The sequence below is a fragment of the Trichoplusia ni genome, unplaced genomic scaffold, assembly GCF_003590095.1.
Source record: "Trichoplusia ni isolate ovarian cell line Hi5 unplaced genomic scaffold, tn1 tig00002197, whole genome shotgun sequence".
NCBI classification, from domain to species: domain Eukaryota; kingdom Metazoa; phylum Arthropoda; class Insecta; order Lepidoptera; family Noctuidae; genus Trichoplusia; species Trichoplusia ni.
The window spans coordinates 10,220-34,456 of NW_020800221.1; the positions used below are offsets into that span (position 1 = coordinate 10,220).

The window sequence follows — 24,237 nt, forward strand, 5'->3', positions numbered from 1 at the left end:
TTCACTAACTCACACAGTCATTGCATTTTTTTGCGTTAGTGTTAGTGCAGTTTACGTAATCACTACGATTACGTAAACTACACTAGGGATTGACTACGGATATAATGAAAGACGAAATTATGAGTGACAATGTTTTTTGTTGTATTCTTCTATATTATGTACTTACAAAAAAAAAAAAATTCGCTAATTGTCGGTTGACAAAAAAAAATATTATTAGGAAATACTTGGTAGGTAGGTTTGGTATATACCTACGGTGGTTTTTCAATGACTAGTAAACGTTCATAATAGAAAAATAGGTATTTATGAGATTTGGATAAATTTAAATTGCAATTTTTATTCAATGCTATGCTATAACGCAAGGCGTACACGAAACATTCAGTTGCGAGCGCGGTCCGAGCCGTAAAAATGGAGAGGGGCGCGGGCGGCGGCGCGGCGGGCGGCAAGTTATCAAGCATGCAACTAATTTCATAGTGTATATTCGGCCTAAGTTGTAGGGTACAGATTTCGTTTACCCGTGGTAGACATCCACTTGTCTTTTGTATTTATTTCAATCCTGTGGGAATCTGAAATACAAATATATTCAATAATATGTTCACAAAAACAAACGACTATTAAAATTGTTACTTTTCGTATACAATGTTCATTTTGGATAATTTGTCCGCACTTAACCACATCACTATTTCCGACAGTTTTGTGCGGCCGTACCACTACAAATACGATTGCATTGATAAATATTATTTTTCGTTATACATTTCTCTTTTTACAACGGTGCATTTCTGTAAGTTTCTTACTGCAGAGGCAATGATTAGTAAAGAATGCAATTGTTGCAGGATGGTGCGATATAAATATGGTTTATAATGAAGGTTATGTTTTGAAATTTAATTTTGCAATAACATCAATATTACTGCAATAATTCACTTACCGATAAAATGTTATCTATTTATTTATGTTATTACACGATGCAGATGAATTTCCAGCCTGAGAAACCCCGCAAAACACCATTTTTACTGGTTCTTGCTGTGACGACGTTCCGCGAGCGACTGAGCGTAAGTTCGCGCGCTGGTGTCTTCCAAGACACCAGTGTGGCGACAAGGTCACGCGGCGTTGGCACTTCTATTACCTTATTATTTAGATTTCTATGGTTACGACGTTGTTTTGTTGGTGAACTTTGTTCGGAGCGTTTGTATTATCATTGCGATTAGTGTCTTTTTTTATTATCTTTATTCAAAATGCAAGCAAATATTACGATTGATACCAGGGCAAATATTGTAGCTTTACGTCAAAATGGGTTGAATATTTCTCAAATTTCAAATCAAACCGGCTTATGTGTAAGTTTTTTTTTTTTAAATTGTAATTATAATTGTCGTGGTCTATAATTTTTTATATAATCACCAGTTGCAAGTTTATAATAAAATTAATGGTTAAACAAACTTACCTTTGTGACATTTGACCATAATTATACGAAGCGTTGCATCCTCGAGATTTATAAATTCACTATGTAGTCCACTTCTCAATGTACAGGGCATCAAGCACATTTTTAGAGCAAAAATTAAGTAAAAAAGGAATTCAATTGACTTACGTATAGATTAGTACCATTTTCTACCGTTGGCGCTAGCGAGCTGTGCTCCCGCGCGGCGCTCCTTGCTCATTTCTTTAGAGCGAAATTTCGCAATGACGTAAATAGGGAATAAATTTATATGTATTAAATTTTTGGGGAGGGGGGGTTATAAATCTCTTCGGATGCAACGCTTCGTATAATTATGGTCAAACGTCACAAAGGTAAGTTTGTTTAACCATTAATTATACTACAGCGTTGCATCCTCGAGATTTATAAATTCACCATGTAGGATGTTTAGAGTAAATTGCGAAATTTATATAAAGTATATATTTTTATTTGACACACAAAAACAATTAATTTAAACGAGATCAATCATCAGACTGGGAGATAATTATTAAATATTTTCGTATACGGCGTCTGTAAAGGCGCTCTCGTTGTTATCCGCTAAAGGTCTATTATAAAATTGAGCAAGAACTAAACTATTTCCAGACCAACCGGCGAACTTTTTGATAAGATCTATGGATAAACCTTTTCGATAGGCTGCAGAAGTAGACGCGTGGCGTGTACTGTGTGCAGAATAGATATCTGTGTTGATACCACTATCTTTCATGATGTCTTTTATCCATCTGCTGATAGTGGAAGAACTCGCATTATGAAATGGTTTTCTAATACTTAAGAAGAGTCGATCAGTATTATCCAATGAACGTCATTTTTCTGTAGCTTTGATGTACGACGAGAGCGTCTTTGCAGGACATATTTCTATCCTGTTTGGATAAAATGGAATCACTAAACTAGGCATACGGCGATTGGGAGCTGATGTTTTAATTATATCGTTAATTATAATTTGGATAGAAGAATCACCAAGTACAATATTTGATATTCTAATAAGTGACAGAGTCTGAACTCGTTGTCCTGTAGACAATGCGAGTAAAACTGCTAGCTTTTTTGTAATTTTCCCTAAAGGTAAATTTTCATTGGGAAATAAATTTGAAACAAAATCTAATATAATATTGGTATCCCAAGTAGACTGATACCTTGGCAAACTAGGTCTCAATCTAAAGACTCCTTTCAAAAAACGAATTACAATATCGCTTTCACTGAAAGATTTCCCAAATATTAAACCAAGAGCTGAAGGGTTAGTATTTAGACTTGAATATCCACATCCTTTATCATATTCGTAAGATAAAAAATCCATTGAAAGCGGTATGTTCCTAATATACGGATTACAATTCTTAGACTTACAGAATATCCACCACTTCTTTAACGCCACATTGTATTGCTTGAGGGTATTTTCCGATAATGATGCTATCATAATGTCGATTGTTTTTGGACACAGTGAGTGTTGTGAAAAAGCTGTCCTGACAATTGACAAGATACCAGGGTAAGCGTCTTCCATCGTGGATGGGACATTCTGCAAGGAGACAATAATAATTTATCATCTGGATAAAAATAAATCGGATCCGTGCACAAAAGAGATTGAAATAATGGGAACCACGGTTGGCTTGGCCAAAAGGGTACTACCACAATGCCACATGCTTTATCATTAATTATTTTTTGAAGGCATTTCAAAATTAGAGAAAACGGAGGAAATGCGTAGAAATAATACAGGCCCCAATTAATTGTAAAAGCATCGACATTGGAAGCAGATGGATCTCGCTTCCATGAAATATATTTTTTGCATTTCGCGTTTAATCGCGATGCAAAGAGATCAATCTCTGGTGATCCATATTTGCTAACAATATCATCAAATGCCCAAGATGATAAATCCCATTCAGTGTCGATGTTTATTCGTCGAGATTCTTCGTCAGATTCTACATTTTCTTTAGATTTTATGTAAGAAGCAAATATATGTAAATTCCTTCTCTCACACCAACTCCAGATATTACGGGATATTTTGTTTAAGTGGCTGTATTGGATGCCACCCATTCTATTAATGTATGAAATAGCCACTGTATTATCGATTCTTAGTCAAATTTCACAATCCCGAAAAGAATTAGCAAAACATTTAAGACCTAAAAAGGCTGCCTTTAGTTCCAGCAAGTTAATATGCGAATGGGGTTCAACAGAATCCCAAAACCCATGACTACGCTCACCGTTACACATTACACCCCATCCAGATAAAGAAGCGTCAGAAAAAATTTCTAAAGAAAATTTTCCTACGAGAATTTTATTTTTTGTTGTCAGTATATGAGCTTTCCACCAATCAAAATCGTCATTCAATAAAAACTTATTTAGCAGCATTTTTCTGTCGTAATTGTTATGATTATTTTTGAGGACTAAGAATTTTTCCCTCTCAAAAATTTTTGTGTACATCCATCCGTAGGCTACTGCTGGACAAGCAGGTAAGTACACCTAGAAATTTAGCAAAGTCTCTAATTGTAATACTATTTTTTATAGACACGTTATTAATGAGATTTAGTATTTTATACCGTTTTTCTGTTGGAAGTCCTAGACACATTTTCATTGAGTCAAATTCAAACCCAAGAAATTTTCTAGACTGACTAGGTACAAGTTCACTTTTTTCATAATTTATTACGAATCCTAGAAAAGTTAATAAGTTCATTGTTTGCTGTACACATTTGAGACAATTATTATAGGATTTTCCAAAACATAAAAAATCATCTAAGTAATTAACTATACAGAAGCCTTTACTTCTGAGATAAGAAACTACTGGTTTAAGCAACTTTGTAAAAACATATATTATGGAGCGGATGAAAGACCAAAAGGTAAACATTGAAATTCGTAAGTTCTTTGTTCAAATTTGAATCTAAGATAACGTCTAAATGATTTATGAATGCTTATAAGATAATATGCATCCTTCAAATCAATCGTAGCCATGTAACATAAATGGGACATAAGCTTGGTAGCTGTGCGATAATCCTCCATTTTAAAATGAGGAGTCTCAACATATTTATTAAGAGATCTCAGATTCAAAATAAATCTTGATTTACCATCAGGTTTAGGCACAAGAAATATTTTTGAAATAAATTGATTCGGTTCATCATCACAGGTAACGACTGAACCGGTCTGAGATAACTTTTCTATTTCTTGGCTTAGTGTAATTCTCTCTTGTCTTGAGAATTCTACGTTTTTAAGCTCCTCGTACTGAAATACTGGAGACAAAAAAGGAATTTTATATCCACTGACGATATTTAAAATAACGGGATCTTTTGTTATACACCGCCAATGAGATAAAAAGTATTTTAATCGACCTGAATGTACCTCTATCGGGTTTTGTTCGACAGCTTTGGGCGAGTTCTCGAATGATCTTGGAAGCGGTCTGACGTCGATGTCGTCGGGGCCGGGCGCCGTGCAGGTTGATAGGTCGGTCGACTCCTGGCTCCGCCCCGTTTGTTCCCACGTTGAGCCTGACGTGGTGGGCCCTTCCAGTTTTCCTGTGGACTTTTGGTGTTTCTAGAAGTCGAAGTTTCGTTAATCTTCTTAATTTGAAGACCTGACTTCTCAGCCGATTTTGAGGCTTTTATCTTTTCGGAGAGGTTTTCTCCGAATAACATGGAGTCTCTTTGTACGTCTTGTATAACATCGAGAATTTTTTTATCTAACGAGTATGTGATTAGTTTACGACGATTGAGTGTATTTTCAAAGTGCAAATCTAGAAGAAGTTGATTTGCTTCAGATAAACATTTAATATTTTCAAGTTTATTCATATCTTTCTCGATTAGGAATGCTATTAAGTTTGTCAAAGACGCAATCCCTAGACCCAAATGGTTTTGGGCTTTTTCAAGTCGCTTATCACGATTTTTAGTAGATTCAATAAGTACGGCTGCTATTTCAGGATTTAGTTTTGGTGCTTTGACCAACTGAAAATTTTCAGGTACAAGGATTTTTCCCAATATTTCTTTCTTCTGATCTTTATTCAAGCCCTCACATAATATACGACCCCAACGTTTAGAGATTTCATCCTGAATCCCTGGTCCAAATATCTCTGGCTTTTTCTTCGATTCTCCTAGTAAATCAAGTATGTCTGTTGGTAAAGTACTTGACATTTGTTGATCCGGTGGTAATATTGGATCAGCAGTTGATGTGGATGGGCCCACGCCTTGTGGTGCCTCAATTTGGTTTAATTCAACTGCCGTAGGAGGTGCTACGCGATCATATTCTATAAAATTTACCGCAGATCTGATGGATCGAGAGTTTGAGGTATCTGAATCGATTAAGTCGTAGACTGGATTTGTTTCATCATTATATGGAGGTTCAGGACTCCCGCTTGTGCTACGAGTGTCATCTGTTGGACAAGATAATCATGATCACATCATGATCTTTAGATATTATATTACAATAGGTTTTGATTGTGATCGCGTCACAATACGTAGAACCTATTAAATATGACTATGATCGCATCATAGTACTTAAAGTGCTCGACTATGATCGCATCATAGAACTACAACACTATTATGAACTTCAAATTATATGCAGACCTTTTAAGTTTGACCAACTAAATAATTTAATGTTCTATCGAAGCGAGAATTCATAAATTGATCGCAAATAAAACCTGAACTATTACATGTTTTCATTACCCACTTTTTTTTTTTTTTTCTTATATACCGTTAAAATCTTAAAACATGTGGGTAGCTAAATGCTTAATTGAATAAGCAATAATGAACATGTTAATCATACCTGAATATTCCAGTTTACACGTTAATTAAAATGTTATATAGACACCAAGGTACACCACTGTATTCAAGATAATATTCAGTAATTAAGTACTCACTTGTCTTTTCGCTGCTATTTGAACTATCATAACGTCGCAGCCTCTTTTCGAGTTTCGAATCTTTTTCTTTATATAATCCTGTGAAATTTTATGTTTCCGTTTCCCCATTATTTATGTATGTATTCACGTACTGTCATCACGGTTGAAAAAACGAATACTCTAAATTTAAAACTATAGTAATATTCCGATGCTGTGATGCCCGCACACAAAAAGCGAATGAGCAAGGAGCGCCGCGCGGGAGCACAGCTCGCTAGCGCCAACGGTAGAAAATGGTACTAATCTATACGTAAGTCAATTGAATTCCTTTTTTACTTAATTTTTGCTCTAAAAATGTGCTTGATGCCCTGTATATTGAGAAGTGGACTACATAGTGAATTTATAAATCTCGAGGATGCAACGCTGTAGTATAATTTTCGTTTTTCAGAGAAATACTGTGAGCCGTTGGGTAAAGAGGTTCGAGGAAGAAGGTAGTCTGCAGTGTCGTGTAAGAAGTGGAAGGCCACCGCTTATAAACCCGACTCAGCGACGTGCCATGGTGGAAGAATATGAAACAAATGGTTTCATTCCAACAAAAATATTTGCTGATCAATTTGATACGTCAGTACGAACTGTTCGCCGTGCACTCCATGCTGAAGGTTTACATCACCGGAAACCAGCTAAAAAACCGTTTTTGACACAAAAACACAAGGAGGAACGACTACGTTTTGCTCGAGATTATTTAGATTTTAACTGGGATACAACCATGTTTACCGATGAAAAGACTTTCAAATCTTGCCAAAAGGAAGACTTCATTTATGGCGAAAAGACTATACTCGCTGGTCTGAGCAAAACATTATTCCGAATACAGAATCCGGTAGAATAAGTGTCAACATGTGGGGGTGGATTAGTGCTCAAGGGCCGGGTGAACTGGAATTCATACCTACGCGTGCGAACAGCTCTAATTACGTTGAAGTTTTAAATGACATAATGCTACCTACTGTGCGTAATGTTTACCCCATTGAAGAATGTAGTGAACTAAATTTTGTTCAAGATAATTGTCCGATACATCGTGCCAGTATTATAAAAGAGTGGTTTAGCAAGTATTATAATGATATTAAAGTTATTCCGTGGCCAGCACGTTCCCCTGATCTAAACCCCATTGAAAATATATGGGGTTTAATGGTTCAAAGATGGGAAGCGCGAGATGAGAGATGTCCTGAGCAGCTTAAATCCCATTGCACTCAACTGTGGGAGAATTTACGCGGCACAGATATATGTGCAAACATTGTGGCTTCCATGCGGCGACGTCTGCTTAGCTGCATTGAAAATAATGGAGGCCATACTAAATATTGATTACGCTGTTTTTTACAGTGGGTGTACTGGTCATAATATAAAGTCATACGTAATTTATTTTTATTTTAAGATTGGGATTAAGCTTCAATCTTCTTTTCTCTTTGAGAAAATGAATATGACGGCGCGCTGATTATGGATTATTTTTTAATTACAAAGTAGACAATTGTCTTTACAGTTGATTGTTAATCATAACTCAATTTTTCAATGATGTTTAGTTTAAATCGATTAGTTTATCGGTAATACAAAAATTATTATTAAATTATGAGCGGGTAACCCCGAATAGAGTAGTAAGTGTCACTATGAGTAATGGCGGCGGTCATTCTGTTGACAGCTGCCAACCGAAGTGCACACGTGCTAACCTATTGGCTCGAAATCTCATTCCATCTTGTTATTCGTGTGTGATTGTGAATAAAATAGTGAGGAAACCAAATAATAAAACATTGGACTATACAAGCGTGCCTTTATTTTTGAATTCCGGTCGTTATCACGCCCACGATGGAAAGTGACAGCCAAGCCCGCCACGAGACTCCTTCTGACGCTCCCACATCAGAAGTGGGATTACCTGTAACGACTCAGGAACAGAATACAGGTCAGCACGTTAATATTTCACAAGATAACGAGTGTGAACGATGGAAACGACTTTTTGAAATGCAGCAACAAAGTATGATGGAATTAATTCGTACTATACGGGAACCACGTGCATCCAGCAAGAAAATAACGTTACCTGAGTTTAATCCTGACACTCCAGAGCACGATGCTCGCGCTTGGTGCGAAACTGTGGACATATGTTTACAAGAAAAACCCATTTCCGGCAGTGATTTGATAATCACAATGAGCAAGGCACTCAAGGGATCAGCATCATCATGGCTTGCCCAATCTAGTTATTCTGGAATCACATGGCCGCAATTAAAAGATCTGTTTTTAGCTCGATATGATACTGTTGAGACTCCAGCTGCGAAGTAATATCATTATTCTGTATACTAATTAACCGGTGTCTCAAGCGACGAAGAGGTGCCCCTCTCTACCCGCGCGTCGCGAGGGAAAGAAACAGTCACCATAATTGCTGTCCTGCTCCTGCGTCCGCGCCGCATAGCACTCCGCTGCATCGTGATCGCCGACCGCTGTAGCCGCACGGGCGTAGCGGTTTACTACGTCAAAAACTGGTTTCCGCGATAACTTAGCCGACACCGACGCCCTGTGAGTTTATCATTATTACTTATAACTACGTAAACAATAACTTTACGCTGACTGTTTCGCCAATGGATCGGTCCGCTTCAGAATCTGAGATTAACCAGATGGTACAGGAAGACAACAAAACACCGCCTAATTATATCTTTCGGAGGGCTAAGAGAAGCCGTGAAGATATATCGATTGGCGAGCAGCTAGACGACTTTAAAAAAGAAATAAAAGAAATGATGGATTTCTTTTTGAATAAACAAAAAAATGAAACTCAAGCGATGTGGACAACAATAAAAGAAATTCAGCAGTCCAACACTAATATAGAAAACACGATCACAAACCTTATGTTACAAAATCAAGATCTTGAAAAGGAAATATCTCTTTTAGAAAGTCAGGCGAAAGAAGATAGGAAGTACATCACATTTTTGGAAAATAAAATTGAAGACATAGAAATAGGAAGTCGGAAATCTAATTTTGTTTTGAAAAATGTCCCAAAAATAGGTAGTGAGACAAAAGAAGATTTAATCAACATGGTTATGACACTATCCCAAAATATAAATTGTACATTAGCCAAATACGATATTAAGGATATTTACAGAGTGCGTGCAAAAACCTCTGATAACCAAAATATGCCAATTATTGTAGAAACCGGATCCACTCTTCTTAAGAATGAAATAATGAAAATGGGAAAGACATTCAATATTAAATACAAGACTAAGCTATGCTGCAAGCATCTCGGCTTCAAGACGCAAGAAGATACACCCGTCTTTCTGTCTGAGCATCTGACTCCCAAAGGTTCGCGTCTACACTTTCTTGCCCGGGACCTAACTAAATCGGGAGCGTATAAATACTGTTGGACTGCCTATGGCAAAGTCTACGTTAAGAAGGATGATCACGCGCCAACAATAATTATTAGAAACGAACAACAAATACATCAACTAATAGTGAAAATATGACTTTATAGTGTATATTCTTTATCTCAACAATTACTGTTACTATCATTTATTTTGGCTGCGTGTAACAATATTCAAAGTGCTCACGCGTATAGTTCCATCAGTCTGTATTTTTAGTCTCATGTTAAACTACCACAATCACATGGATATAGAAATAAGGTACTATTTAATTTGTATTGTATACATATTGTTTTTCTCAGATACACTCATACACAAATTTTCCACTAACCGCTCAACACAAACACATAACATAGAAAATTCTCATTCGTTCAGTCGGCATATAACATATTTTTTAAAAACAGACACATACCCTTGCATATATATACCCCACGAGGTTAACATCAACTCGCAGATTTGCGATAATAAACACATACCCAGCATTCAAAACTTAATGAACTCAAAATTATACACTAACATAACCCCGTCTATCACTTTCATTCTTACCGAATTAAAATGTCATTTATTAATATATCAGTTACTCAGAAATAAAATAAATATTGTTAATGGGCCTAGTGATGATACTTACGACTATCTAGATGTGACTTATATTCTATTAGAAAAAAGTTTTAATGGATAACACACTGCAAACTGTGAACGATATAGACAACATAGAAATTGCATCATCCATTGCTTGTGATTGCTCAAACCTGTCGGAACATATTTATATTAAAAAAAATGACTTGACTATTATCTCACAAAATATTAGGAGCATATATGCCAATTTTGATAACTTTATTGTCATGCTCTCTAGTTTCAAATTCGAAGCAGATTTAATAATACTAACAGAATGCAGATTAAATACCAACGAACCTATACCACAGATTCCAAATTATCATTCTCATGTTACAACGCGACAAATGAACCAAAATGATGGAATAGTTATTTATGTTAAAAAATCGCTAAAACCAAAAGTTCTTGAAATACAATTATCTCAGGCATCCTGTCTCCAGGTAGATATACGAAATAACACAGTCCTGGGTATTTACCGTTCCCCGTCGAACACGAATCATGACAAATTCCTTGACTCACTCACTTTACACTTAGACACACTAGCGCCACAGAAAAATATAATAATAGCGGGAGATATTAATATTAATATTAGACCCAAAGACAGAGAAACATCTTTTGAGCAAAGAAACCGGAATAACTACCTCAATATGTTATCGGCCTTTGGTATATTACCTGGACACACACTACCCACTAGAGAACAAAACTGTTTGGACCACTTTATGTTACGTTTTCATAAAAAAAGACATCTGCTTCGATTGCTATTCTCCAGACCACAATCACTGATCACTGCACTACATTTTTAAAACTTTCTAAAATAAAAAATAGTGAAGTCACAAGCAAAACTGTTACTACTTTAAACTATGAACAAGCACTAAAATACCTACAGGAAAAAAATATCGCAGAGTTATTGTTTTGTCACGACCCAAATCTTTTAACCGAACTACTTATTCAAAAACTGACCGATTGTATTATAAACAATACAATAACTAAAAACATCCCAAACAGTAAACGTATAATCAAGCCGTGGATAACCCAGGGAATAATGCGCTGCATTAAAAACCGAAACAAATTACAAAAAAATTCACGTGCTGACCCACATAATACAATTCTAAAAATTACGTACTGTCGTTACAGAAACTACTGCAATAATCTCATTAAAAAACTAAAAAGAAAGTACGAACGAGAACTAATTACTAAATCTGTTACAAATACTAAACTTTTATGGAAAAACATAAAATCGATAACCTATACCAATCAGCCTAAAAATCAAAGCATTGAGTTATTAAATATTAGACAATCTCCGATGGAATCTGTTAATTTTGTAAATGATTATTTCGCGAATATTGGAAAACAATTAGCACAACAAATTGAAATTCAACCTAATAATAACGAAAATCCCTCTAATCACCAATGCCCTATAAATACACAAATTAATTCCTTTGTTCTCTTAGAAACTGACCACAAGGAAGTCGAAAAAACTTTAATGAATTTGAAATCTTCCAGTGCTCCCGGATGGGACAGTATCTCAACTAGTTTCTTGAAGTATTGTAACGTAGTAGTCGTTCCCATCATTACTCACCTTGCTAACGTATGTTTTAGAACTGGAATTTTTCCAGCCCTACTAAAAAAATCCATCATAACTCCGGTACACAAGGGTGGGAGCAGAGACGATGTCAATAATTATAGACCTATATCAGTGTTACCAGCCTTATCTAAGATCATAGAAAAGTTAACTAATACGAGACTTGTAAATTACTTTAATAAATATAATATACTTTCTGATACACAATTTGGCTTTAGGCAAGGGGTATCCACTGAGGACGCAATATCTGCCCTTAGCTCGTTAGTAACCCAACATCTTGATACAGGAAAAAGGTGCCTAACAATATTCCTTGATCTTAAAAAAGCTTTCGACACCGTTTCTGTTCCTATCCTTGTGGCAAAGCTTGAAAAAATGGGAATAAGGGGAACTCCGCTTAACTTTTTCAAAGATTACATAGCAAACAGAAAACAAAGAGTTAAGATTGGCGCGTATACCAGCGGAGACGCTGACATATCTTTTGGTGTACCACAAGGAAGCGTTCTAGGCCCTACATTATTTCTTGCGTATATAAACGATCTTTGTAGCCTTAAAGTTAATAATGCTAAAATCTTTGCCTATGCTGATGACACCGCTGTCGTGTTTTCCGGGAACAGCTGGGCCGATGTTAAACTTAAAGCAGAGGAGGGTATGAATCATATTGCTAAATGGTTAAACAATAATTTACTCACTTTAAATGCAACAAAAACTAACTATATATGTTTCTCCATCTCAAATCGTTCACAACCGGATGAAGCCTTTAAAATTAAAATACACTCCTGTAATAATGTTTCTAATAATAACTGTAACTGCCCTATAATTATGAAAGTATCACAGACAAAATATTTAGGTGTAGTAATCGATCAAAAATTAACATGGTATGATCATCTCGAACACGTCTCTGCAAGACTTAGGAAACTAGGCTGGATATTTAAATCTTTAAGACATATTGTTCCAACAAATTATTATAGTGAAAACTCAAGCGCACATAGAAATATCCTTAATGAAATATATATTGCACTTGCGCAGTCTGTCTTGATTTACTGTATCCCAGTCTGGGGCGGTGCAGGGAAATCAAAATTCATAAATGTAGAGCGCGCTCAACGATCCCTAATAAAAATAATGTACTTTAAAAAAAAAAGATATTCAACTGAGAAGCTATATGAAATCAGTGGCCTGCTTACGGTTAGACAATTGTATATAATACACACTATTCTCAAAAAGCATAAATCAACTCCATATGATATAAACATAATATCAAAAAGACGGAAAGACTTGATAACTACACTACCACACACTAATACAAAATTCGCTACTATGCAGTATAATAAACGATCTGCACAATTATATAATAGGGTAAATAGAGTAATATACATATATCCTAAAAAACTACGTGAATGTAAAAAACATATAACCGACTGGATAAAACCACTTACATATAATGAAATTGAGACATTTTTACAAGACGTGAAATAACTACAATTAATCTAGACTTTCACACATTCACATATATTACACACACTCATATAACACACTGCTCACATATATCTGACACCATCATAACACTCTGACATACACACAACACTCATACACACACATACAATGACACACACTAACACGCAACTAACGTAGTATAATGAAAGGCAAACAAAATATATAAATGTAAAAATAATAAACATAAAAACGATACATTATAATGTAACCCACCATACATATAAGATTGTTAAATAAATGTATTTTATTTTTCTTTATTTTTAGATATGAAAGAGCGGCGTCTCCTAACACAGGCATTACTTGCTTAAAGGGAGGCGCCTATCACAAATCAAGGTCATGTAAACTTTATGGTACTAAATAAAGCTTTTTTTGTATTTTTTGTATTTTGTATTTTTGTACTATATTAGCGCGGTGGAAATCCTTGTCGGTGGAACAGATTGCGATCGCGCTTACTCTAGCACATGCTTCAAAAATTGAGCCGCAATTGCAGAGAATCTCATTTACTACTGAGATTGATACTCGTAATAAATTACAACAAGAGCTCATGGCATTTAGCTTTAGAAAAAGAGGACCTCCGAATGGTGAGAAGACTACTCCGATATAATTGTGGCAAGCCGGGTCATATATCTAGTGAATGTCGAGGCAATAGTAGTCGTAACCACACTACTCATACACGCCCTGAGACTTCAGATACCACCTCCACTCAACAGTCGAAGGAAACTGGCGCGCAGAAGAAGACGATTACTCCAACCTGCTTCAAGTGTGGTGAACGGGGCCACATCGCGCCGCGCTGTCCGAGTGCGGATGTCAAGGCCAGCGAAGCACGGACCGAACGACGAGTGGATGTCTGTTCCATCCAGCCAGCTACTGATCAGCTCGTAGATGAAACCGGTGAGAAGTATTAATTCTGTTTTGACTCGGGTGCCGAATGCTCTTTAATAAAACAAGTTCTGTTAGATAGATTTCCAGGTAAACGACAATATAATCCAATAACGCTGGTGGGTATAAGTAACGCGCGCCTTAATTGCAATATCCAGATTCTTTCCACAGTTTCAATTCAGGGTTATTCAGTACAGTTACTATTTCACGTGGTGCCCGATTCGTGGTTTTCTAACGATATAATGATTGGACGGGATCTGCTTACATTAGGGTATTCTATAGAGATTTTTGACACTTATCTTGTTCTTAAAAAGAATAGAGTAGTTTCTATTTGTGAATTAGGTACAAGGGTAAACAATTTTGAAAGCATAGATTGCGACGTGCCTTTTCGTGAGAAAGAGCAATTAATAAGTTTACTAAAAATCATTCTAGTAATTTCGTAGAGGGTACGCCTACTGGTAGGGTTAGCACAGGTCAGCTGGTCATTAAACTAATTGACCCTAATCTCACGGTTCAACGTAGACCCTATAGGTTAAGTCCAGACGAAAGACAAGAAGTACGCCGTCAAATCAAGGAACTTTTGTCCGCTGGCATTATACGTGAGAGTTCTTCCCCTTTCGCGAGCCTAATCATCCTAGTTAAGAAGAAGGACGGTAGCGATAGGCTCTGTGTAGATTACAGGGAATTAAACAGAAATACGGTGCCTGATAGATATCCTTTACCACTTATTTCGGATCAAATACAGCGCTTAGTGGGGGCTAACTATTTTACTTCGTTAGATATGGCTAGCGGCTACCATCAGACATTAGTCGAAGAAAATTCCATAGAACGGACCGCGTTTGTTACACCGGATGGCCAGTTTGAGTATTTGTCAATGCCGTTTGGTCTTCGCAATGCACCATCAGTGTACCAACGTGCCATTAATAAGGCCCTAACTGAGTCATTCGCTGTAGTATACATTGATGATGTAATTATTCCATCGCGAACAGTGTGCGAGGGCATTGAACGATTGCAGCTAGTACTTAAGGCGTTAACTGATGCGGGATTTTCGTTAAATATAAAGAAATGTAGTTTTCTTAAGACGAGGGTAGAATTTTTAGGTTTCGAGGTGTCAGCTGGTGAAATAAGACCAAATCCTCGTAAGGTTCGAGCCCTTACTGAACTCCCACCACCTCAAAACGTTACTCAACTTCGCCAATTTATTGGTTTGGCCTCCTACTTTAGGCAATTTGTATCGGGGTTTTCTCAAAAGGCAGCTCCGCTTTATGGGCTCACATCGGGAAAAGGAAAAATCAATTGGACTCCCCAACTCGAGAAGGTTCGAAAGGATATAATAGACGTTTTGATTAATAAACCTGTATTAATGATCTTTGATCCAAATCTTCCAACCGAGCTGCATACAGATGCCAGCGCTGAAGGTTATGGTGCAATACTAATGCAGCGAGTTGATGGCAAACTGCATGTAGTTGAATATTACAGTCGCCGAACCTCAAGCGCTGAATCAAAATACCACTCATATAAGCTGGAAACGCTTGCAGTGGTAAACGCTGTCAAGCATTTCCGTCATTATTTGCAGGGTAGAAGGTTTACTGTCGTAACTGATTGCAACACCTCGGGTTCACAGGTGGTGGTGTTTCCTGCAAGCGTTTGACTTTGATATCGAGTATAGACTGGGGAAACATATGAGCCACGTAGACTTCTTTTCTCGTAACCCGCTGCCAACCCCAGTGGGTTCATTCATTAGAACCGAACAAAAACGTATTCATTTGACCGCGATTTCAGACCATTGGTTAAAGGCTGAGCAAGAAAAAGATAACGAAATTAATTCAATTGTGACGAAACTTCAGGCAAACGAGCTTAATAGTGATATCGCTAAAACTTATGAAATTAGGCGCGGTCTTCTTTATCGGAAAATTGACAGAAATAATAAGAGCTATTGGTTGCCAATAGTGCCTAGGGAATTTCAGTGGGCTATAATTAACCACGTGCACGAAAGTATCATGCACTTAGGGTGGGACAAAACGCTAGAAAAGGCTTACTGCCACTATTGGTTCCCAAATATGAACAAATACGTACGAAAATTTGTAGAAAATTGCATAACTTGCAGGATGGCAAAGGTTAACTCAGGGAAAGTTCAAGCTGAACTACACCCAATCCCTAAAACTCCAATCCCATGGCATACCATTCACATGGATGCAACAGGTAAACTAAGCGGTAAAAAAAAGATGCAAAAGAGTACGTTTTTGTATCAATAGACGCTTTTACTAAGTACGTAATATTATATCATGCACGCAACATAGACGCAAATAGTGCCATTAAGGCATTAAAATACAATGTATCCTTGTTTGGTGCCCCCACACGCGTTATAGCTGATCAGGGTCGATGTTTTGCTGGAAAAGAGTTTAGGGACTTTTGCAATGCACAAAACGTTAACCTACACCTAGTAGCTACCGGATCAAGCCGCGCAAATGGGCAGGTAGAGCGTGTCATGTCCACATTAAAGAATTTGCTAACGGCTGTTGAGGTAGATAATAATAAGTCATGGCAAGATTCACTGCCTGACATTCAGCTAGCTCTTAACTGTACTATGAGTAGGGTTACAAAGGCAAGTCCTTTAGAATTGTTAATAGGAAAGGTTGCTAGGCCCCTAAACTTAATGTCATTAGAAACAGATGACATAGAAGTTAATTTGAGTCATATTAGAGAGCAAGCGACACAAGCAATACAGACTAACGCTTCTTTGGAGAAAGTTAGATTTGATAAAAGTAAAGCAATGTTAAAAAGATTTCAAGTGGGCGATTATGTGCTCCTTGAAAATCACGAGCGTAATCAAACCAAGCTTGACCCAAAATTTAAAGGCCCTTATAAAGTAGTTGAGCTGTTGGATGGTGACAGATATCTACTGCGGGCCCTTAACTCTAATAGGACGTATAAATACGCACATGATCGTGTACGTGCTATGCCTGAATGTTACGTTCCATTGGAGTTAACTGGTGGATTGGAAATCCCAACCAACCAAATTGAGACAGAAGGTGCCGATGACGGCGATGGTAAGTAATTATGTTTCCTTTCAATGGTATTTTTTTAATCTATGTGACAACGACTAGCCTGTATGGCAATGACTAGCCTGCGTGGCAATGAGTAGGCTGCGTGGCAATGAGTAGCCTGCGTGGCAATGATTAGCCTCTGTGGCAATGACTAACCTGTGTGGCAGCAAATGGCCCGTGTGGCATTGACTGACGTTTGAGACATATTTTGTAGGACCCTATGTTATGTGTGACTTTAACGAAACATTTCGTTGTGTTTGGACTTTAAATTTGTAACCACTGTAAGTTGTGGTATAACATGAGCAAAGGGAGTTGTACAAACTCCTTCCTCAGACGCGTCAACTGTATTCGAACTAGGTTAATTGAAATAAAACACTAGATTTCAAAGTGAACACAAGAAGACAAAAACTTATTATATTCAACTAGCCTAAGTGATTTGTGTGAAGCAAACGATTGCGACTTATAATTTTTCTACTAACGCCATCTATCGAGTTGACAGTTCAACTCTGCGCCGATGGCGCTAGTTCAATACCAATATTCATCTTAACATTCCGCCCACCATGGACAAAACGTGATAAACTGAAACACCGCCCACCTTGGCATAATGTTTTGTCCATAACAAGCCTAAAATAATTAACTTTATTATTATTTTATTTATATTTTAAGTTTAATTACTGACAGGTAACACACATAATTTAGACACAGGTCTTTTAATGTGAGACCCCTTACACTTTAATGTCACGACACGTGTTATCCCGTCCAACCCTGGATGCTTTTCTTCAATAATACCGTAAAGCCAACGGGCAGGCGGTAGGTCGTCCTCCTTTACCAACACAATATCTCCAATAGCTGGTTCTGGAGTTCGATATGCCCACTTATAACGGTTTAGAAACTGTGTCATATACTCATTTGACCAGCGTCGCCAAAAATCTTGAACCATTCGCTGACAATGTTGCCAACGCTTCAAGGTTGATATATTTGATTGCTCATAGTTAAACTCCGGCACAAGTACGAGAGGTTCTCCGACTAAGAAGTGTCCCGGAGTTAATGGTTCTTGGTCTTCACTATTGCTACTTAAAAGGGACATGGGACGGGAATTCAAACAGGCCTCTATTTGCGACAGCACCGTAGCCATCTCTTCATAAGTCAGAGTATTGTTACCGATAATCCTCTTCAGGTGATGTTTTGTCGATTTTATACCGGCTTCCCATAATCCGCCAAAATTGGGAGCGTGAGGTGGTATAAAGTGCCATTTGGTTCCGTTGTCCCCTAACCACTCTGCTATCTCCTTAACAACGCTTGATCTCTCAGCAGTCAGTAAGGCCTTCAATTCCTTTGCAGCTCCGACGAAATTTGTACCGTTATCGCTATAAAGATCTGCACAATATCCACGCCTAGCAACAAATCTCTTAAAGGCTGCTAGGAATCCTTGCGGCGTCAAATCGCTGACAGCCTCGAGGTGTATAGCTCGAGTAGCCATACACACAAACAAACAAATATAACCTTTATAAGCGTGATGTCCTCTGCCTTTGGAAGTCCTAATGTTAATAGGACCAGCATAATCAACGCCCGCTTGATGGAACGGGCGACATGGGGTCACTCTTGCTTTAGGTAGTTGACCCATAAGCTGTTCTGAGTTCTGAGCTGCATGACGAAGACATGTTACGCATTTCCGCACATAAAATTTGCATCGATTTTTAACGTCCAGAACCCAATATTTCGATCGCAAATAATTGACCATCAATTGTGGTCCGCCGTGCAACGTCATCTGGTGTGCGTTAGCTATTAACAAATCGGTAAAATGAGATTTTGCAGGTATTATAATTGGATGTTTTTTATTATGGTCAATTACGGCTCTTTCCAAGCGTCCACCTACTCTAAGAATCTCATCGTGATCGACGAATGGATTAAGCGAGGTAAGTACACTTTTCTTTTCTACCTTTTTTAGTTTATGTAGACTTTCAATCTCTTTATTAAAATGCTGACTTTGACATTGCTTAATACATGTAGTTAATGCCTTATTAAGTTCTTCCGCTGTTAACCACACAGGAAATTTATCAGATTGGCTTTGTTTGCTTTTACACATTTTAATAAATCTTAGACAATACGCGATTACTCTGACCAATTTTCTTAGTGAAGAAAACTTAGTCCATACTGGAAGTTCGTCCTTATTAATTGTTATAAAAATCTTCTTTGCTTTTTCTTCTAGGTCTGTTGTATTTTCTTCACCCTTTCCATAGTCGATCTCCTTATTTTTTAACCATATTGGCCCTTCCAACCACAACTGATTGGAGATTAACTCAGCTGGTTTCATTCCACGCGAAGCGCAATCTGCCGGGTTATCACCTGATCTTACATGCGACCATTGACTCCTATCTACGACGGTTAAGATCTCTGACACTCTATTGGCTACAAATGTTTGCCAATTAGATGGATGTTTACTTAACCAAGCGAGCACCACCGTAGAGTCTGTCCACCCGTGAATATGTTCCTTGGCAATATTCAATACATCAGCAACTTCACTCAATAACTTGGCTAGCAATACCGCTCCGCACAATTCTAAACGCGGTATGGAGATCTGCTTGATTGGTGCAACCTTAGTTTTTGCTGTCACCAATCTTGTATGAACAACACCTTGCTGACTAACCACTCGCATGTACACCACGGCAGCGTAAGCATAATTGGACGCATCACTGAAGCCATGTAGTTCCAAAGCGTCACCGTGAGAGGCTCGTAACCATCTAGGAATACGAAGTTGAACCAGTTGCATGAGTTCATTGCGGTAAGTACACCACTCATTAAATAAAGACGACGGTAACTCGTCATCCCAGTCAATTCCTGATAACCATATTCTTTGTATTAATATTTTTGCTTTTATTATTGCAGGTGCCAGCCAACCCAGCGGATCAAACAACATGGAGATATGAGAAATAACCCTTCTTTTAGTTGCAGGTATTTTCAATGGAGGCAGCTTCACCGTGTACACAAATTCATCGGTGTCTCTACACCAGGTAAGTCCTAATATTTTTATTATTTTGTCTATTTTTAATTCAAAATCTTGTTCTTTTTCTTGATCAGTTTTTATATGCTTTAATAAATCTTTGTTGTTGCTTCTCCATTTCTGCAGTTCAAAACCTCCTCTAGCTAATAATTTCTTCATTTGGTTATAAATTTCTATTCCTTCAGATACAGTTTCGCAGCCAGCCATCAAATCATCCATGTAAAAACCCTGCAGAACAATATCCTTTGCGGCTGGAAACTCTTCCCCTTCATCTTCTGCAATCTGATGCAATGTTCTCACCGCTAAGTATGGCGCCGATGCAGTTCCAAATGTTACCCTTAAAAGGCGTAAATGCTGTATATTTTCCTTACTATCTTGCCGCCACAACAGTCTTTGATAATCTACATCTTCCTTATCAACCATTACTTGCCTATACATTTTGATGATATCTGCAACGATGCAGATCGGGTGCATACGCCACCTCATTACTGTGTGCCGTAAGTCCGCTTGTAAGGTTGGGCCGATCATTAATTCACTATTCAGTGACACACCATTTTTACCTATGCAAGAGGCGTCAAATACCACCCTAACTTTGCTAGTTGTCTTATCCTCTCTTACAACCGCATGGTGCGGCAAATATACTACATCCTTTCGATTGACTTGTTCTGGTGGAATAATTTCCATATGACCCAGATCAAGATACTCGTTTATTACGTCTGAATATTGCCTTTTTAACTCCAAATTTTGAGATAACCGTTTTTCTAAACTAAAAAATCTACGTAATGCGATATCCTTTGTTTGACCATGTACGCAGTTTGGTGTAGCTGCTTTAAAAGGCAATCTGACAATATAACGGCCTGATGAATCTCTTCGTGTTGTTTTCTTATAAAATACTTCACATTCCTTTTCTTCTGCCGTAAAATGTCTTTTCGGCACTGACATTTCCTCTAACTCCCAAAATCTCTTAAGAAGATAATTTGGATCCCTTTCTAACGTTAGATAGTTGAGGCTTGTGCTTTCTTCATTAATATTCTTACTCGGAATTTTGCCAGACAATATCCACCCCAATTCTGTATTTTGTGCTATAAGAGAATCCGGGGGACCCTTACTAAGTCCCTGTTTGAGGACTTTGCTATACACCGAGGAACTTATCAGCATGTCTATTTTTCCTGGTGTATTCCAATTTGGGTCTGCTAGGTTGTATTGTTTAAGTTCAGCCCACAATGGAAACATTATTTTTTGTGAAGGAAGAACTGAGGTTAACTTCTTCTGAACGTAAGCTTTGACTGTTATAGTAAAGTTGGGGTTGTACATTGATTGCAATTTTACGTATACAATATATTTTGAGGTCAATGCACAACCTGCTTCATCTTCTCCTAACCTTAGTGCATAGTTATAACCCTTGTATTTTTTCAGTCCCAGGAGCTGTACTGCTGACTCCGTGATGTACGAGGCTTGGGAACATTGGTCTAGCAACGAGCGCAGAGTTGTCTCTGTGCCCGTGTTGGATTTAACCTTTACTAAGGCCGTGGGTAACAAATCTTGACTGCTAACCGTAGCAGCGCAATTTGTTGCCGTGCTAGTGGTCTCACTTTGGTTGCTATCAACTGATTGCTTGGTTTCTTCTTTATGGTCAGTTGATATTGACACGTCTTTAGAATGGAGTAAAGAGTGATGCTTGCGTTTACATATTCTACATCTGGAAGGTGAATGACAGGCATATACCGCGTGGCCTGGACCGAGACAATTAAAACATAATCCTTTGGATTGGACGAAATTACGACGTGTGGTGACATCTTCGCTACAAATTTTTTTACAATTACCAAGTTTATGATCAGAATTACAAAACACACAAGATATAGCAGCAACATGCAGAGTTTTTACAGGAACATTTTTGGAGACATTAGTTTTAGATCCTTTATTATCTAGAAATTCTAGGGAGCGAAAACGTTGCTCTAAAAACTTTTTAAATTGATCTAATGTGGGTAAATCTTCTGAGACTTCACAGATCTTCGCCTCCCATAATTTCCGGGATTCTGAATCCAATTTCAAACATAAAAGATGTATGACAATAATATCCCACGAATCCACATTTATCCCCAAATTCTTGAGTGCATTCAAACAATCGTTGCTTGTATCCAGTAATTCCCTAAGAGAAGTTGCTGACTCTAACGTAATATTTTTCTGACTTAAGAATCTCTTTAAAATACAATTTGCCATATGTTTTTTATTGTTATAACGATTGTTTAACTGCTCCCAACATATCTTGTAATTAACGTTGCTAATAGGTACATTTCTCAATAGTTGATCAGCCTCCCCAGACAAGTGACTTTTTAGGTACTGCAATCGCTGTACGTCGTCCAACGACTGGTTGTTATGTATTAACGATAAAAATAAGTCACGGAAGCTGACCCACTCGGAATATTGTCCCGAAAATATTGGTAAGGTAATTTTAGGTAGCTTTACATTACAAGTTTTATTATTAGATTTATCATCCGGACTTGACTGTGATACATTTTGTGTTATGTTTAATTTATCAAGTTTAACAAGTAATTCTTTTAATTCTGTTTTATAGTCTAAATAAAGATCCTCTGTTGACTCATAAACTTCTGACGTACAATACTGTGATTTGTCAACATCCTTAAGTTCACTTAGAATTTTGCGGTGGGTTTCAGTGAACGAAGCCCACTGAGTTTCCAAACTTTCTAACCTTACTTCTACATAAGTTTTCGTAAGGCGATCTTTTGGTGACTTTTTATAATTAGCTTTGGCTCGTGTAATAGTTTTTTGTACTTCTAATTGCAATTTATAATAGGATTCCATATTGTTTATATTCAATCAAACTATACAACAGTAAAAAGTCCACCGAAGTTTTGTTGTAGCAATATATTTTAAGTGTAATAGATTATTAAAATTTTACAAGTCCAATGTTTTGAATTTGCTAAGTCACTGAAAATTATCGTTGAATTTTTCTAAGTCTTTTAAAATTGCAACACTTGTAAAAATTTGGGCATGGATTCCCCGTCACTTCACTTTTTCACTATTTTTTCTAAGTCCTAATTCACTGACTTTAAAATTTTCTATGTCCACAAACCACTTGCAAAATTTCTAAGTTAATTATCTCTTGAGAAGAAGGTTCAAACTAGTAAATCAAAAGTACTCACAGTTGTCCAGGCACAATATCACCTCACTTGTAATTCCGTTGTGTGTCCGGTGTCGTCGCCCCCGGCTGCTTACTCGGCTCGTACCCGACGCTCGCCGCTCAGCCACAGCTCAGCACAGCTTCGCTCCGCTGGTCTCCCGCAGGCTGCTGCCACTGGAGGTTTGCGCCCCGAGCAGCGATCCACTGCTCAATCCTGGGTGCGCCGCCGACACTAGGATCTCGGGAACCGACGGGATTACACCAACAAACCGGCACTTCACTGATCACAACCGGCTACGAAGGACCATGTACAAACTCCTTCCTCAGACGCGTCAACTGTATTCGAACTAGGTTAATTGAAATAAAACACTAGATTTCAAAGTGAACACAAGAAGACAAAAATTTATTATATTCAACTAGCCTAAGTGATTTGTGTGAAGCAAACGATTGCGACTTATAATTTTTCTACTAACGCCATCTATCGAGTTGACAGTTCAACTCTGCGCCGATGGCGCTAGTTCAATACCAATATTCATCTTAACAGGAGTCATTTGAGGGGTCAGGGAGACCGAACGGAGTAGACTGTAATGGACTATGTCTTTGGCTTACAGATGAGACCGGCACACACGAGGACGTGTGATAATGCAGGACGGCCGTGACGGCGCGCTGATTATGGATTATTTTTTAATTACAAAGTAGACAATTGTCTTTACAGTTGATTGTTAATCATAACTCAATTTTTCAATGATGTTTAGTTTAAATCGATTAGTTTATCGGTAATACAAAAATTATTATTAAATTATGAGCGGGTAACCCCGAATAGAGTAGTAA

The 24,237-nt window shown here is 37.6% G+C and overlaps 1 protein-coding gene across 1 annotated transcript; it reads right to left on the reverse strand.

The window, feature by feature from the left end:
• Positions 1–19,273: 19,273 nt before the first annotated feature.
• On the reverse strand, positions 19,274–21,497 carry LOC113507483. Its single transcript, XM_026890335.1, has 2 exons — positions 19,386–21,497; positions 19,274–19,297 (listed from the first exon to the last, which is right to left on the reverse strand). The coding sequence occupies exons 1-2, from the start codon at positions 21,495–21,497 to the stop codon at positions 19,274–19,276; spliced, it is 2,136 nt and encodes a 711-aa protein (XP_026746136.1).
• Between the last annotated feature and the right edge of the window lie 2,740 nt (positions 21,498–24,237).

What these genes read in the sequence shown, in the direction of transcription:
- LOC113507483 (XM_026890335.1), bottom strand. Translation starts at nt 21,497, where the DNA reads ATGTTTCCATTGTGGGCTGAACTTAAACAATACAACCTAGCAGACCCA. An exon ending in TTTCTTCACTAAGAAAATTG is followed by an intron (nt 19,298 to 19,385) that starts GTCAGAGTAATC and finishes TGTGGTTAACAG; the next exon opens with CGGAAGAACTTAATAAGGCA.